Consider the following 18,088-nt stretch of genomic DNA (forward strand, 5'->3'; position numbering starts at 1 on the left):
CCACTCTATAAGTTACATAATGCGTGGATGAGTGTAGGTGCAGGAGCGTGAGCATAAAAGCATTTTTTCAAAACTACCCAAATAACTAAAATTCATTAGGGCGATAAAAAAAACTAAAATTTGTTAGTGCAAGGATTAAGAACACAAAAACAGAGCGAGAATTGAGAGTTGAGCGTTAGCCATTTTAAACAATTTTGCGAGTAAAAGGCTTCATACTTGGGTAGACTAGCCCATTAGGAGGAGAGCTTATTTGTTAGTACAATTAAGCCCGCAAAGTCCTTAGACCTCAAATCAGACCTAATTCCGCCAAGCCCAAATAGCGGAACCAGGAGTCTCTCAAAGTCTCTATAGGGAATTCATGAATATTTCTAGGCCTGCGATTGATTTTCGCTCAAAAAATGATACTCACACAACACCAAACACAACCTCTCACATACATGTGGGCTCCACACACACACTACTATGTGTGGGCCCCACATGTATGTGAGAGGTTGTATAAGTTGTTGTGTTTGAATTGTTATGTGAGTAGCATTGTTGTTTTCGCTTGGCCATCGACGTGTATCCTTATTCGGTTTTGTTTGAGTTCTTTCGGTGAATTTGCAACGTGCAAGATGAGAGAGGTCCAAATTATAGGCCTTGAAGATATCAGCGGCAGACAAAGTCCTTGCTCAACCCCAAGTATTCCAATATACTCAGTATTTATGTTAATTTTGTTAGGTTAAATTGAATCAGTTCATCAGTTCGTTTGGTGCGATCAATTTTCGACTGATCTAAAAACAAATTGGCGGAAGGATGTCCAAGGCTAGCTACAAACAACGCAAATCAAACAAAATCGTAGAAACCAAATAGAAGAAATGGGTTCTTCGAAAAAAATTGTTGTTTCGAACCCGCTGATTGTTGAGGCTTTAAACATGCTGATGTCTTCTTAGAGTTTTGTGCATTCGAAACTTCAGAGTCCATCAATGCCGTGGAGAGAGAGAGAGACGCCACCAAACCTTAGGAGAGATATCAAATCCCTAAATCTCATATATTTAACCACTGGGCCAAATCTTTGGGTTATTACTCCACTTTGTAATTTGGTGTGAAAATATGGTTGGAAACCTTCTACTACAATTAATTAAGTAGCAACGCCCAAACTTTATTAGATGATCCATAAGCGGAAAATTGTCCAGAACCATTCAATTAATTAGTAGTGTTAATCAGTACAATAAATTCGGGTTAAGCTTATAAATTCCAGTAAGATCACAATTAAAGTCAAGATTACACTTTTATACCAAGACAACTGATTTCTTGCTAATATATAGGTGAGGACTGTTTATTAATCTTTAAGCAGAGGTGAGCTTTAACCGGTCTATGATCCGAACTGTTGATCGTCTCTATCGATTCGTAAGAGTGCAGACACGCATTGATTGTTTCTGAATCTTCGATTTTGAACAATATTCGATCCGTCCATGATGGTACTCTTACCTGTAAATCAAGAAGAAACATAATGAATCAATGATCAACAAAACCAGATGTATGAAAAGTGCTGATCTGAATTTGTAAATTTACACATACTTATGACAAACAAATATCCAAGCCGCGTTATGGGCATCTTTACTTATTGCAGGACCCTAAAATTATAATGACCCGATAAGCGTCCAATGACCCCACAAGAGTTTTTTACTAACGACGAAAAAGTACTCATCATTCATATTACATGCTATCAATTTAAATACTACCATGTAACTAAGGAGGAAGGGTGAGGAAGAAATGCATACTTACTTTGTGACTTGTATCATAACTGGTGCTTCCAATGTCATATTTATACGTTGGTTTGAATGCCAATGTCCCCTCGCAATATCCATCGAAAATCTGTCCTCTTTCAGCCTCTTGCAAGAGTTGATCTTTACTCGTGAGTAACTGGAGCGATCAATCGAGAGAAAAAAGTAACACCGTAAAGCATAAATAAACTTCCAATACTACATAAATAGTTACGCGCAAATATTCGAGCGTGTCGCATGACTCACTTGTTGAAGATTTTCATTTATTAGGTTTCTGGCTGGAAATGTGTTGATACCCTGCAACCTGTAGTTGAGATCTCCTAACCATATGGTGATTTGGGCAGGCCTGGCATATGGGTTCCAGTTCTTTGAGAAGAGGGAGTTTGATATGTGCCTGAACTGTGAATTTCTCTCCTCCACATTACTAGTGTGGGCTGCAATTGTAACAAAATACATTTAACATAAAATGTTAAAAAAAATCAAATCATTAAATTTTCGAAACTGTTAGGGAACCGTAATAGTTTAACGGAATTTGTTCGGAAATACGGGTGTGCGGTCTCGGTTAACTCCAATGTGACGTGAATTGTGAATCACACACCCGTGTTTCCGAAAAGTATTTTGGGAATGTCTCCTCAAAATTACCAGAGAGATGACAAGAGATGAACTCCATGCGGATTCCTTTGAAGTTGATTCTGATACCAACAGCCCCTTTCTTTCTCCTAATTAAACCTCCACATCCCCCAACCGCGTACTTATCCATCTTTAGTTCTACAAATTATCAGAAATTTATGAGAATTAGAGCAAATTATTATTTCAAGCTTAAGCTTAATTAAGTACTCGAGATTGGGGGGGAAAAAAACGCTGACCATTTGTGAATAATTCTGAATTCTTTGGTCCAAATACATACAGCTGCAAGGATTGCATGGTGGCTTTCCGTAACAGGCTTCAATGATTCAAAAATAAATAAATAAATAAAAAGAGAAAAGACACTTAGAGTTGTGTTTGCGATTTAAGGAGAAAAATTAATTACTTAAAAGTTCAAATTTCCATACACATTTTAGAGTTGAACACATTCATAAATCGATCAGGAGACACTTCGCATTACAGCAACACTAATACAATGTAGAAAAACGCTATATACTTTTCTAGGCGTTTGACTCTACACGAAAATATCCCGGTTCCGTATTTGCTGTGCCAATGTTTTGCAGAAGAAAACTTGTACAATAAATGAATCCACCAAAATTGTGATGTGTTCACATCTAGCCGTGACGTACTTAGTTCCAAAAAATTACTCCATCTGTCTGGATTTAATAGTTCCTAGTTCAGTCTTAACGGGATAAAAAATAAGTTATATCTTTAAATTAGTAATGAATTTTATATCTAATATAGATCTTGTTTGATTGATTTTAATTAGTTTTATAAGACAATATTTTTAAAATTACATAAAAACATTATAAATTACAAAATATAATCGGTTGAAAAGTGACACAAACTTCCAAAAAGATCTATTAAATCCGGAAGGAGGGAGTAATTGGTTTCCCAGGATGATGGTGACCATTCTTGTACTTGCGAGGAACCGGAGGGGAGAAAAAATTGAACATGCACCACAAAATCTTAGACCGCGATACTTAAGAAATTTCAAACTGGAGAAAGAAAAGGGAAAATGGATGATAACGATAAGAGGTGGCAAATTAACGGATGGTGCGGGCAAACGAGTTTGGATTGAAATTGCCACCTCCGACAACGATATAAAAGGAGAAAGTGAATTGGAAGAAGTTAACCCACATGTGGGATTCGAGTAGAGCTGCCTTCAACAACCGCGAAATATTGTTCCGCGGCGCCTCCTGGAGGCCGACCACCAGCAGATGGAACTTTCGATCTCCCCCAACCAGCTCTTCTATATCTTCATAAGACACCTGCAATATTACCCTATATGTATAATTATAAGATGGTACGTAATTAAGTTACAATCTATGGAGGATATTCCGGTAGAAAAAACGCAGCTGGATAGTTGATTCAATATTGTGATAATTTTGCCCAACGCTATAGAAAATAGTATCGAAATGAAATGAAGCATTCGAGCCGTGACGCTTCATATGGAAATCGGGTTTGTGTTTTTAAACATCATTTACGGTCTATGGAAAAAAATTAAACAAAACATTTCCAACAGCTGAACCGATCGAAGAGGTCTATTATCAGAAATCTGAAAAACAGACGGGAAGCGATAGATGGATAGAATCTTATTAACTTGGAAAAATCGGATACGGAATACACAAAAAAAGGTTTTCACCTGCCCATTCATGTTCCAAGTCACGATGCAAATGCAGAGGTCCGGAGTACTGCCCGCGGAGAAATCACAATAGTTTTCGACCCCGATAGTCTTCACTCCTTCGTGTATTGCGACATCGTCATTGTCCATGACATCTTGTGGTTTCCTCTTCCACTTGAATCTTGATCTTCTGCATAGATGTGTATACATAAAGTCCAGTTAACAAAATCCATTGAAAGGTTTTTTTGGCAGGAAACGTTTTCCGCCCGAAACAAACGGAGCGTAAGAAGGAAGAGATGAATGATTATACATACCCTTTACCAGTACCAACATGGATATGGCATAGGTTCCCCATTGATCCTGTGAATCACTCAAGCCACCACTTTTGTTGGAGAGAGAGAGAGAGAGAGAGAGAGAGAGAGAGAGAGAGAGAAATTTGACTTCGGCATTAACAAATTTCTCTTTCTCTTATTATATAGAAAAAGTGGAAATTTGGCGGGGAGAAGTTATAGAGGAAAAGTCAGAGGTTTGAGAAACGTCAATTTGAAAGTGTCACATTTGATTACTACTTTCTAAGTTTTTTGATGAGAGTTAGGTTCGGGCGTTATTGACATTTTATGGAGAACTCAAAATCAAAATTGAAAGGTACTACCAGAAGACTAGCAATCCTAAGTCCAAATCCAAATGATTAGATTTCCTAAAGTTATCCAAAACAGTGAATTTATGCAATTTCTTCTGAACCAAGGAATGAAGTATTCAATTTCATATTTGACGTTCAATTTCCTTAATTGAGACTCGAAAGGGCTTTTTGGGATTTTAATTTGAAAATCTTCTACTCCACTATTAATTAACATATATGAACGAAACGGACCTTACCCATATGTCTCAAAAAAATTACGTATGTTGTTTTAAACAACCTGCATAAAAATGGTTATAGATAGAAATTTCGAGCGACCAAAGCAACTCGAGCCACAGGTTTGTACTCATACTCGATCCCGGCCCGTCGTAGAAGTGGGTATATTTCTTATACTCAAAACTAAAAAGGTGCACTATAACATTAAAGTGTGTAGTGTGTGTGGGACCCACCACTCATGTGAGTGGTGGGTGTGTGTTTGGGTGTGTGAGTGGGTGTGTCCCTAGCACCACTCTTTCTAAAATCATCCTTTGTACTATCATTTGCAAAGCAATTCATATATGAAACTACAAAATCCAGAGTTGGATGCTTTTAACCTTTTTTGTAACGCCCCGAATTTTGGGAACGTAAATAGGCAATTTCATTGAAAAATTAAATAGAGTTTGGCTCAATATTACAACATAATTCTCCCAAGAGTACTTTATTAAACAAAAGGAGGGTGGACTAGGGTTCCTATCTATTACTCCGCCTCTTCTTCCATTCTGGCCAGCTCCTCGGCTCCGAAAGCTTTCAAGGTATAATGTTCACCCTGTTCATCTATGAGGTCTGACACATTATACCGGCGTCGCCACCAATATAATATGTCAGGGTCACCAAAGGTAACACCGTGAGCTTACAAAAGCTCAATAGAGTAAACCCTACCCACTAACTCATAGCTTACAAACAGTAAATCATATACGACGAATAGTAACAATCACACATCCACATTCACTATTCAAGTATCGTTGGTGTCCATATTTTCTGTGTTTCTCCTACGCAACTCATCATAGACCGTGTCTCCATTTTCACTTTTCATAACTAATCAACATTTTCAAAATCCGTTTTTAACACACCCAACCTCGGTTCCGCCGTTCCGGGTTCCCGAGTATCCTCACAATGGTTCCGCCGCACCGGTTTCCCATTGGCACACATTTGCATTGGCTCCTCTCCGCGGATAACCAAGCCACACACCCAACCTCGGTTCCGCCATTCCGGGTTTCCGAGTATCCTCACAATGGTTCCGCCGTCCCGGGTTCCCATTGGCACACAAAACACACACCACACAATGGGCTACCATGTCCGGCCACATTGCGGTTTCCAAAACATTTCACCCTTTCAAAACACGCCCTTTTCGTTACCCACATCCTAGGTGTCATGTTTCTAACTTTCTCGATTTTCGTGTCACGTTTTCATGCATAGACTCCGCGGTAGAACTTTTCACAAAAATAAGCATAAATCATTCATTGAACTATACTAGCAAGGTCATTCAACTCAATATTACTAAGCATTTTCGAAAAGATCAAAATATGAATACTTCAAATCAAGCGTTAAAATCTTATCTTTCGAAAATCGTTCTATCTTACTTTTTGAGAAATTCTAAACAACATATGTTTATTCGGAGTTACCAATCGATTGTTCTAACGTGCTTATACCTCCATTAGTGAAAATAAGTTCGTCAACTATCATGCATTTCAAACGATATAAACGAAAGATAACCTTATCTATTCTAAAGAAAACGATCAAGAAAGTTGTACTTTGAACTTACGGACATTCTACTTTTCAATATATGATTCTATACTATACGTAGAGTTGGTAGACTAGGGATTCTACTTATACTTAGGGAAGTGAGTAGGGAAAATCTACCTTGATCCGAAATTAGTCGGGGCCGAATAAGCTAGTTGGAAGATTTTCTACGGGCGGTGAAACTTGCAAATCTGGACCGAACTTTGGATGACAGTAACTTGGTCGATATTTGGCCGAATACGATCGTTCTTGGGTCGAAGTTGAAGCTCTCGAAGTGCTCTACAACTTTCGTGAAGGAAGTTGATCCTAGAAACTACTTTAGGTAGGAGAAAAATGGTGAGAAAGGAGAAGACAGTATGCTGTCTGGAAATAGAAATCCGAGATTTTTACTGAACTTCGGATGTCAATATCTTTGTCATTTCTTCACCGATTTGGATGGTTCTTGTGTCTAACTTGAAGGTTTCGAAGTGCTCTACAACTTTTCCGAAGGGAGTTGGTTCCAAAAACTACTTTAAGCAGGAGAAAAAGGAAGATTTGTGGAGGGCAGTAAGCTGTCTGGAAATGGAAATGGTTTTTGGAGAGGAATGAGAGCAAGGGAGTGAAGGTGTGAGTTGAACTTGAAGTGAGCTTGCTATTTATAGGCACAAGTCTTGGCTCCCTCCCCCCTCCATATGGCCGGCCTCCCTCTCCTCTCTTTTCCCCATGGATTTGCTCCATAGTCTTGTCATTTCAAGACTTTAGTCAAAGTCCTAGCCTTTCCTCATGTCAATCCAATAATAGACCAAATCCTAGGTTATAATGAAGGTTCCATGGCTTGTCAAATCCTAGAATGGGTTGGCTTGTAAGAAAGAATAACATCATTGGCTAGGATCATACTTAAAGTGGTCTAGTCATGGGTTGTCAAGTAGTAGCTTGTGTAAGTGTCCAAAATTTGCACACACACACTCCCCCTCTCTCTCCCCATCCGGCCTCCCTCCTCTCTCTCTCTCTCTCTCTCTCTCTCTCTCTCTCTCTCTGGTACATATATATATAGGTGTATATATATACATATAAAAGAGTATATATATGTGTGTCGAGGAAAGTAAGTCTAGGGTTATTAGGTTTAAGGCTAAAATCCTAGGGTTGCATGCATGCATGGCTAGGTTAACTAGTTTTGGAAGTAAAATGATGATATTCCTTGGCCCATGATTTTGTATGGTCAAATCAAAGCCTTATTGGCAACTTGATAATCAATGACAAATGGTCAAAAATTTCCCTAGCATTTATGGACCAATGGGTAGAGAAATATTAGGGTTTGAAATGACTTGTCATGGGGTATAATGATTACCCCTACAAGTCTAAGGGTTCAATTAGGGTTCGGGGGGGTTCAAAGGGCTCCAAGACGGTCAAAAAGGTCCAATTAGGGTTCGGGAAGTGTAACTAGGAGAAATGATAGTTTGGTTTGTCCAACTAGTCGGTTGAAAATTAACTCTACTAGCCAAGTAGGGCTTTTAATCAAAAGAAGAATTTTAAAAGGACTAAAACTTAATTATGACGAATTAACGGAATTAAGAGAAATATTTAAAGTATTATCAAGCAATTAAAAGAAATAACGACATTTAAATGAAATTTTTTAAAAATTAGAGTCGTTACATTTTTAATGTTATGAACATTTTGGGACAGGTCAAACTGAAAAGATAAGTAAAAATGAAAATAGGAATTACTACTAAAGATATATGATTGGATTTCTTTTTGAACATAATTTATGTAGAAAAATTGATTTTCACACTCCTCTTTTTATAATCCAAACTCCATTTTTGTCTTTATCCTCATGAATTTTCTGTCTTGCTCTTAAATGTGTGAAAAAATGAATTGATAAAATGACAAGAAAGTAATTTTATGTGGATAAAGACAAAAAAAAAAAAAAGAGTGAATTATAACAAGAGAAGTATAAAAATCACTTCAATTTATTTGGCTGCAAATATTCATCTTAATCCGGCCTAAAATTAATAAGTCAAGAGCTGTCCCAACTCACTATGATTGGTTCTATTATGCCTAACCTACTAAATTATAAGTACTCCTTCCGTCTCCCTTTTAAAATTTAATATTCTATTTTAGGATGTCCCTTAATAAGTGTCCATTTTATAAAGTTAATGAGTAAAAGTTGGTACATTTTACATTTTGCCCCTAAAAACATATTCCATTTTGAAAAGTTATTGAGTAAAAGTGTAATGATGATATCTGCATAGATGGTAAATATGAAAAGTTGAGGTAAAAATTGATATAAAAGATGGAATAATGATATTTTCTTAATAAATTAGAGTTACAAAATGGAACATTTAAAAAGGGGCCGATGGAATATATACTATTCATTGAATATTAATAATTCAATCACTCTCTCATTCCAATCAATGGCTACATCACTCAATGGATGCTAGTCACGTTAAGGGCCGGTTTGGACGCACAACAGGTTAATTCGGCAAACCAATCGTGTCGTCCGCAAGCAGTTTGAGGTTAGTTATAGGCTTGGCTCGATAGTAAATAAGTTGAGCTCAAACTCAATTTTAAGCTTATATAATAAGTGAGCCAAGCTCGAGTTTGGATTTTAAACTCTTTTAGTAAACGGTCCGTCTAATGGGTGCTATATTGCACCCCTTAACCTCGGAATCAGAGTAGTATTTTAGTTCTTATGTGGGTCCTTTGGTTTTGCTGGCACGTTCTTTCTTTGTGTGTACCAAGGCAAGTGTCAGTCCAAAATGAGTGTATAGCAAACACATATGAAAAGACAATACTACCCCTAGATTCTTTTTAAACTAAATTTTGCTCGGCAAATAGTTTTTATGCAGAAATTCTAGCCGTACCGACCCATTTCATACCGAAACCGTATCGACGGCTGTGTCGGGCCTTCTATGGCCACCGGACGGCCAATTCAAGCCGTCAAAAAATTCAAAAAAAAAAAAAAAGCCGAGGGGGCCCCAAACGGGAATTAATGACATCCGATTTGTGTAGGGTGGTTAGATTGAGTACCCTATTTTTCGTGTATATACGTATACACGAAAAATAGGGTACTCGATCCAAGCACTCCACACACATCGGATGCTATTGATTCTTGCCTGACCCCTTGGTTTTTTTTTTTTTGAATTTTTTTACGTCTCGGATCGGCCGACCAGTGGCCGGAGACTTCCCGGCAAGACCGTCGGAACAGTTTCGGTATGGAATAGGTCGGTACGACTAGCAGAACTTGTTTTTACGGTTCTTCCTATGTAACTGACAACTGTAAGTGTTACTTACTTCTTTATTTTCTTTTTCTTTTCTTTTTGCTTTTTTTTCCTTAAGGGGTTAGAAGTTAAGGTAAAAAAAAATTATATTTGATTTTTTTCCTAAAAGGGCTGTTTTGGGTTGTTTCAGAAGGATATACTATGGGAAATGATTTTGCCACAATAATATAAAATTCACATTGAAAAATTAAAATTTTAGTTTTAAATAATTTTATATTTAATATAGATCTCATTTAGTACATTTATACGAGTAGAGTTGAGTATATAATTTGTGTAAAAAATGAATATGTATAATAGTGGAGTAATAGTTATAAACATTTTTAGAACGAAAATAAAAAATGAGATACAGAAAAGTGATGAAGAGAGAGAAACGGAGAGGAGAGGAGAGGAGAGAGAGAGAGAGAGAGAGAGAGAGAGAGAGAGTAAAGTAGTACTTGTAAAAGTAATGAGGTGGGAGCGAGTACATGAGGTGAGAATTGGGAACAACAAGAAGGGTACAAATGTCATTTCAGTGCACACGGTAAAAGTGATGTTGCACACTCTGACATTGAATTTGACTTTCACAGCAAAAAAGCTGCAAAGCTAGCGCGTGAGCTACACAAACCGGTGCCATATTGCGGTCGTTAGCATTTGCCTTTAGTAAAAGCTCAAACTAGGCTAGTTTTGAACAAGCCAACTTTAAAAAATCCAAAGTTTGGCTAGGCTTGCCTCGGCGCGTTTGCGACCTCAGATCGGTTTGAAAAGAATCACCCCAAACCAAGTCAGGCCTACTCTTTCAAACATCCCCCAAACAGAGTTGACTTGTCCCTGCAACAAAATTATTACACGTGTCGTGGTCTTAAACGTAAATCCGTGTCGATAATTCAAAATCAGGCCTACTCTTTCATACGGACTAGATTATTTTGGCTCCTTAGCCCAACTAATTGTACCTCTTGGCTTAGTCCCGAGAGATTTTAGATTTGAGTCCAACTAGTTGTATCTCTTGGCTTAGTCCGGAGAGATCTTAGATTTGAGTCCATTTGATTTTTAGTCTATCTGATTGTATTCCTTAACTTACAAAGGAAGGTCTAAAGTTCAAGTCTATGGAGAGGCGTCGAATCTCCTTTAGTTGTTAACATACTAACTCCCATCTAATCCCCAACTGATGAGTACAATATTGAAAAAAAAAAAACTTATAAATATTTCAGTGGATTTAGCCATTTCGTATATAGCAAGAATAGACTCAAGATTTGAATGTTGGGTGAACCAACATTACTACAAAAGATTAAATATATGGAAGATGGTGTAATACAAATTGCAAAATGCTATCATCATGCACGTCAGTATATTGTTTTATCAACCAATAGAATTACAAAACTATGATCGTAATATTGAACTGCAAAAATGCAAATTGGGCATCCGTTTTTCTATTATAAAAAAATAGAACGTATCTTTTGAACATCGAATTCTATTTCTAAGTAAATGTCAGAATCATTCGATGCACTTTTATGACGTAAAATGCACTTATAATGAAACTTGGATCGGCAAGTGTCAGGTTTTAAAAAAAAACGTTGGATGGCCGGCCGTCCAGCTGTCTTACATAGTTTCGAAAATTTCACCAAAAAACTACAACAATTACGAAGAAAAAGAGGCTCATCTGCCTCTCGATCCGTCTTTATGCACGAGTATGCATACGTATAGGCAGTATAGCCTATATTCACAACCTATAATATATGCATGGTAGTACCATATTTTTTGGGAGGGGGGCGGTAACTACGTGGTAGTACCATTAGAAGCATGTGTGGACTGTGGACTCATGTATTTCACCAACAGTAGATAGGACTTAGGCTCCCTTTGATAACATTGAAAGATGGATGTGACTCGTAAGGAGATGAAATTAGGATTTGAATTGGTAATGAGAAGGAATTGTTAATGAGAATGGATTGATAATGAGTATGTTTATTTGGGATGAGATTAATTAGATGATGAGATTATTAATATCATGTTTGTTTGAGATATGATTAGATGATGAGATTGAATTGATAGAAGAAATTGGTAATGCGAAGGGATTGATAATGAGAAGGGGTTGAGATTGGACTATGAATACCAAGTCCTAATGGGTATTAGCAATATCCCAAATTAGGGTCTTAGCAATCCGACCGGATTTATAGTCCGAACCAATTTTGAGAAAACAAACAAAATATTGATAATACCTTCATTCTACCAATCCAATCCCAACCCCTCAGAGGGTTGTCAAATGGGGCCTTAGGATACATGTTTAATTGACGGGTAAAGTTGCAGATAGAAAAACTTCCTATAACTTGGCTTCCTATCGTATCATTACTGATACGTAATCTATTTTTCAGGTAATTGGTGTTTGACTTACGTCTAGTCCCCTTAAATGAGACCTTTATTTTCTGGCTAAATGGTAGATATCCAAATTTTGTTTGATAGGTAATTTTATTTCAATTATCCTAGGTCGAACAAAAATCGTACTCCCTCCGTCCCTTATTTATAGTCCGGTATTCCATTTTGGGCTGTCCCTTAATAAGTATCCATTTTGTAAAGTTAGTGGGTAAAAGTTGGTGAATTGTCTATTTTATTCCTAAAAATAGATTCCATTTTAAAAAGTAAGTGAGTAAAAGTGTAATGATGATGGGTAAGTAGGGAAAGTGGAGGAAAAAATTGATGTGAAAGATATAATAATGATGTCTTTTTAATAAGTTGGAATTACGAAGCAGAACATTTAAAAAGGGACGGAGGGAGTAGTTATTTTGTGGGCCCATACTTGTAGACTATTCATGAATTCAATCAAAGGGAAAATTTCAAATGAAAACTTCTTAAAATGTGGATTTCTCTTTTTCGGTCGAATTTTAATAATTTGAGCCGCTCAAGGTGTTTCGAACGTAATTTTTAAGCTTAAAATTACTTTCTTAAAAAATAAATATTTATTTTTCTTTTATGAAACATACCTTATTATTAGAAAAAAAAATAAGTTTTTGTTCACGGCCTTATTATTTCTTCAGAATAGTGAAAGATGAATTGGGCCAATACCAAAATAGACCTTGTGGCATCGCAAGATTTAGTACTTGAGAGATGTCAATCCAATGATACTACGAAATAGTACACATCATCATCACACAGGGATCGTACCAATTAGTAATGCGACTTTTGTAGGCCACTCATTCGACACGTTCGATGGATGTGTGCCATATGTTACACATATACAATATCTCACCAAATTGAGCACGACATTAATCATTTTACTATCATTACACACGTAATAGCCAGATACATGACACTGGATACATGAAAGTGTCCATAAAAAGGATTTACGTTCTATGTGTAAATTCGAGCCGTTCATTCTCTTTTATGGACACTTATTATGTTTTCTTTTTCATGTATCATAACATTTCAGATCGCATATATATTGTACATGAAAAATTAATTTTGTCACTCTATTTTTCTCTAACGGTACTCTAATTTTCTCACAAAATAAATCACATAATAGAGACACAAAGGGAAGTGTTGTTAGAGAAAATGAGAGCGACAAAATCACTCATCATATATTTAAAACTGTTGTAACGAACGCTATGAATGCAAGCTAAGAACGAGAAATTAAAAACTAAACAAGAAATCACAAAGACACAAGATGTACGTGGTTCCCCAAGATGGGTACGTCCACGGGCGAGGAGAGAGAGGATTCACTAACCAACGTGGAGAAGAGATACAAAGAGCCGGCTATAATCCGTAACTCTAGAAAGGCCACAATATGAAAGCCCAAAAGATAATTCCTAGAAGTCCCCCAAAAGCCCTATTTATAATAGGCTACAAAACGGGAACAACATAATTAACCAATGTGGGACTAAAGAATACAAGGCATTCCTAACAATTCTCCACCTTGACTTGAATTCCACTGAACCAAATCACCAAATATAGCTATCCCCTTCTAACCTCTCACTCGCCAAATGCCCCCGAGGGGCGATCAACTGCAAATACCAAGCAAGCCCAAGCAATGCTTGAACTTGGCAACCGGAACCGGTTTAGTCAACATATCTGCTGGGTTATCTGCCGTACCCACTTTCTTCACCTCAACTTGCTTCTGTGAGATGATATCCCGAACGAAGTGATACCTGACATCGATATGCTTAGTCCTCTCATGATACATCAGATTTTTAGTCAAATGTATAGCACTCTGCGAATCACAAAATACTGAACTCACACCCTGTGCAAGACCAAGCTCACAAAGCAAACCTCTCATCCACAATGCCTCCTTCACAGCTTCAGCAATGGCCATATACTCCGCTTCTGTTGTAGACAGCGCAACTGTAGCCTGTAAAGTAGCTTTCCAACTAATGGCACTTCCGGACAGAGTAAAGACATAACCTGTCAGAGACCTCCTCTTATCGTGGTCACCGGCAAAATCCGAGTCAACATAACCAACAGCATGATCACCAGAATTGACAATCCCAAACAATAGACCAACACCTGCAGTTCCGCACAAATACCGTAGTATCCATTTCACAGCCTCCCAATGTGCCTTTCCTGGACGCCCCATATAACGACTAACGACTCTAACTGTATGTGAAATATCAGGACGAGTACATACCATGGCGTACATAAGGCTCCCAACTGCGCACGAATATGGAACCTGAGACATATACTTCTCCTCATCCTCCGACTGTGGTGACAACTCAGCTGAAAGTCGAAAGTGTGCTGCCAAAGGGGTACTGACTGGCTTCAAGTTCTGCATGGCAAAGCGCTCAAGTACTTTAAGAACATAAGACTTCTGATTCAAAAATAATTTGCCAGCTACTCGATCTCTGCAAATCTCCATACCCAAAATACGTTTTGCCGCACCCAAATCTTTCATCTCAAATTCACCACCCAACTGTTGTTTCAACCTGTTGATTTCTGACACACTCTTGGCAGCAATAAGCATATCATCAACATACAACAGTAGATAAACAAATGAACCATCTGGAAGTTTTCGAAAATATACACAACTGTCATACTCACTCCTAGAATATGACTGGCTTATCATAAAAGTATCAAACCGCTTATACCACTGCCTAGGGGATTGTTTGAGGCCATACAAAGACTTACGAAGTAAACAAACGTGATCCTCCTTACCAGAAACAACAAATCCCTCAGGCTGACGCATATAAATCTGTTCCTCAAGCTCGCCGTGCAAAAACGCAGTTTTGACATCAAGTTGCTCTAACTCAAGATCATAACATGCAACAATAGCAAGTAAAGTGCGAATGGAACTATGTTTTACAACTGGTGAAAATACCTCATTGTAGTCAACACCCTCCTTCTGGCTGTATCCTTTCGCCACTAGCCGAGCTTTAAACCGAGCGTCTTCTACCCCTGGAATACCTGGTTTGCGCTTGAAGATCCACTTGCATCCAACAATCCTCTTCCCTTTCAGCGGTTCTACTAACTCCCATGTCTGATTCTTCTGAAGAGACTCAATCTCCTCATTCATAGCAACAAACCACTGTGCAGACTCAGCGCTCAAAATAGCTTCCGTATAGCTTGAAGGCTCCTCATACTCAACTGTTTCAGCAACTGATAAAGCATAGGCCACCATCTCAGAATAAGCTGAATACCTTTCAGGAGGCCGAATCTCCCTCCTTGGCCTATCTTTAGCAATAGTGCGTGGTTGCTCAACTAATGCATCAACCTCTGTGTCTGAACTCTTGAACTCCTCTTCAATTGGCTTCTCAATGTGCTTCTTCCCTGAGTCGGAAGCTTCACCCAAAAACTCCACCTGCTTTGGAACACTATGTTCCTGAACTGTATCATCAACCTGCTTAGACCCCTTAATCAGATAATTTTCATCAAAAGTCACATCCCTACTGATCAAAAACTTCAAATCATCAGAGCACCATAACCTGTACCCTTTGACACCTGCTGCATAACCCAAGAAAATACACTTCTTGGCCCGTGGCTCCAGTTTACCTTCATTCACATGAGCGTAAGCTGGACACCCAAAAACACGCAACACAGAATAATCAGCCGGATGACCTGACCATACCTCAAACGGAGTCTTACACTCAATAGCAGTCGACGGAGACCTGTTCACCAAATAGCATGTTGTGGAAACGGCTTCAGCCCAAAATTCTTTGCCCAATCCGGAATTGGACAACATTCAACGTGCCTTCTCCAAAAGAGTCCTGTTCATTCGTTCAGCCACACCATTTTGCTGAGGGGTTTTTCTCACTGTGTGATGCCTCACAATGCCCTCATCACTGCAAAATCTATCAAACTCGCCAAGACAAAACTCCATACCATTATCAGTTCTCAAACGTTTTATTTTCTTACCAGTCTGATTCTCAATCAAAGTTTTAAACTGTTTGAATGTATTAAAGGCGTCACTCTTATGTTTCAACATATACACCCAAACCTTACGAGAGAAATCATCTATAATACTCATAAAATATCGAAAACCACCTTTAGAAGTTACCTCTGCGGGACCCCAAAGATCCGAGTGAAAATAATCCACCGTGCCTTTGGTGCGATGAACAGCTGTACTGAATTTTACCCTGCACTGCTTGCCGTAGACACAATGCTCACAGAAATCCAGTTTCTCAATTTTCTGGCCACATAGCAAACCCTGTTTGCTCAAAACTGTCATCCCCCTCTCGCTCATATGCCCAAGGCGCATATGCCACAAACGAGTCAAGTCTGAATCTGAAACCTTGGATGAAGCAACCGTTGCTGCAGCACCTAAAACTGTACTGCCCTGGAGTGTATAAAGGTTACTACGCTTTTGACCCTTCATCAGTACTAATGCACCCCTTGAGACTTTCAAAACTCCACCTTCACCGAGGAATTTGCAACCATGAGAATCAAGAGCACCCAGGGATATAAGATTTTTCTTCAAATCCGGAACATGTCGAACCTCAGATAAAGTCCTAACAATACCGTCATGCATCCTAAGCTGAATCGTTCCTGAACCAACAGTCTTACAGGCCATGTTGTTGCCCATCAAAACTGTACCACCATTGACCGCCTCATAAGTAGAAAACCACTCTCTATGCGGACACATATGGTATGAACATCCAGAATCTAGAACCCACTCGGTATTAGAGCGAGAATCGCCCTCTGTAACTGATAACACATTATCTGACTCATCTGAACTTTCAGCAATTCCAGCAATTACTTTACCCCTTTTCTGGTCTTCTTTTTCCTTCTCCTTGAGTTTTAAACAGTCACTTTTCCAGTGCCCGGGTTTCTTGCAATAATTGCACTTTCCCTTCTTCTTACCTGATGATCTGGATCTTCCCCTATTACTCGACTCCACCCTTTCTGTTGTTCTTCCCCTAACAAACAAACCCTCCGCATGTGCATCACCTTCACCTGACACTTTTTTCCTCAATTCTTTCGAATATAGGCTGGCCTTAACATCCTCCATGGATATCGTGTCTTTGCCATACAATAGGGTTGTAACAAAGTGCTCATACGAAAGTGGTAAAGAACATAGCAAAATTAGGGCTTGGTCCTCATCCTCAATTTTACTATCAATATTTTTCAGATCCATAATAATACGATTGAACTCGTCTAAATGATCTTTAACAGGTATACCTTCTCGCATACGAAACGTATAAAGACGTTGTTTGAGATATAACCTGTTGGTGAGCGACTTCGTCATATATATGCCTTCCAACTTCAGCCAAATTCCTGCTGCTGAAGTTTCTTCTTCTACCTCGCGAAGAACGTCATCTGCCAGACTCAACTGAATAGAACTCAGAGCTTTGGCATCCGTATCATCCCAATCTTCCTCTTTGATTCCAGAACTAGTCTTGCCTAACAAAACCTTGTGCAATCCTTGTTGGGTTAGCAGAGCCTTCATCTTTACTCTCCAAAGACTGAAACTGCTGCTCTGCCCATCAAACTTCGCAATCTCAAATTTAGCCGCCATAGCCACAATCGGAAACGAAACCCTAGTTTTTGCAACCTAAGGCTCTGATACCAGTTTGTTGTAACGAACGCTATGAATGCAAGCTAAGAACGAGAAATTGAAAACTAAACAAGAAATCACAAAGACACAAGATGTACGTGGTTCCCCAAGATGGGTACGTCCACGGGCGAGGAGAGAGAGGATTCACTAACCAACGTGGAGAAGAGATACAAAGAGCCGGCTATAATCCGTAACTCTAGAAAGGCCACAATATGAAAGCCCAAAAGATAATTCCTAGAAGTCCCCCAAAAGCCCTATTTATAATAGGCTACAAAACGGGAACAACATAATTAACCAATGTGGGACTAAAGAATACAAGGCATTCCTAACAAAAACTATAAATGGTACAATTTGGGGGTCCTATTATGCTTTATTTTGGATATTTCGGAAAATATTTGAGTAAAAGTAAAAAAGTTTCATTTTTCTGATTCTTCC

The 18,088-nt window shown here is 38.4% G+C and overlaps 1 protein-coding gene across 2 annotated transcripts; it reads right to left on the reverse strand.

The window, feature by feature from the left end:
- Positions 1 to 1,131: 1,131 nt before the first annotated feature.
- LOC131331090 (type IV inositol polyphosphate 5-phosphatase 11) lies at positions 1,132 to 4,486 on the reverse strand. 2 transcript variants are annotated; one of them, XM_058364918.1, is made up of 8 exons: positions 4,347 to 4,486; positions 4,054 to 4,222; positions 3,549 to 3,679; positions 2,630 to 2,706; positions 2,406 to 2,531; positions 2,010 to 2,197; positions 1,765 to 1,902; positions 1,133 to 1,467 (listed from the first exon to the last, which is right to left on the reverse strand). In XM_058364918.1, the coding sequence occupies exons 1-8, from the start codon at positions 4,385 to 4,387 to the stop codon at positions 1,294 to 1,296; spliced, it is 1,044 nt and encodes a 347-aa protein (XP_058220901.1). In that variant the 5' UTR covers positions 4,388 to 4,486; the 3' UTR covers positions 1,133 to 1,293. The 2 variants fall into 2 exon arrangements, with proteins under 2 accessions (XP_058220902.1, XP_058220901.1); XM_058364919.1 differs by lacking the exon at positions 4,347 to 4,486 and having other exon boundaries at positions 1,132 to 1,467; positions 3,549 to 3,692; positions 4,054 to 4,195.
- Positions 4,487 to 18,088: the final 13,602 nt, after the last annotated feature.

The sequence above is a fragment of the Rhododendron vialii genome, chromosome 6a (genome assembly GCF_030253575.1).
Source record: "Rhododendron vialii isolate Sample 1 chromosome 6a, ASM3025357v1".
In the NCBI taxonomy this organism is placed as follows: Eukaryota; Viridiplantae; Streptophyta; class Magnoliopsida; order Ericales; family Ericaceae; genus Rhododendron; species Rhododendron vialii.

What these genes read in the sequence shown, in the direction of transcription:
- LOC131331090 (XM_058364918.1), bottom strand. Translation starts at nt 4,387, where the DNA reads ATGGGGAACCTATGCCATATCCATGTTGGTACTGGTAAAGG. An exon ending in CATGTTGGTACTGGTAAAGG is followed by an intron (nt 4,223 to 4,346) that starts GTATGTATAATC and finishes ACATCTATGCAG; the next exon opens with AAGATCAAGATTCAAGTGGA. An exon ending in TAAATGAAAATCTTCAACAA is followed by an intron (nt 1,903 to 2,009) that starts GTGAGTCATGCG and finishes TGATCGCTCCAG; the next exon opens with TTACTCACGAGTAAAGATCA.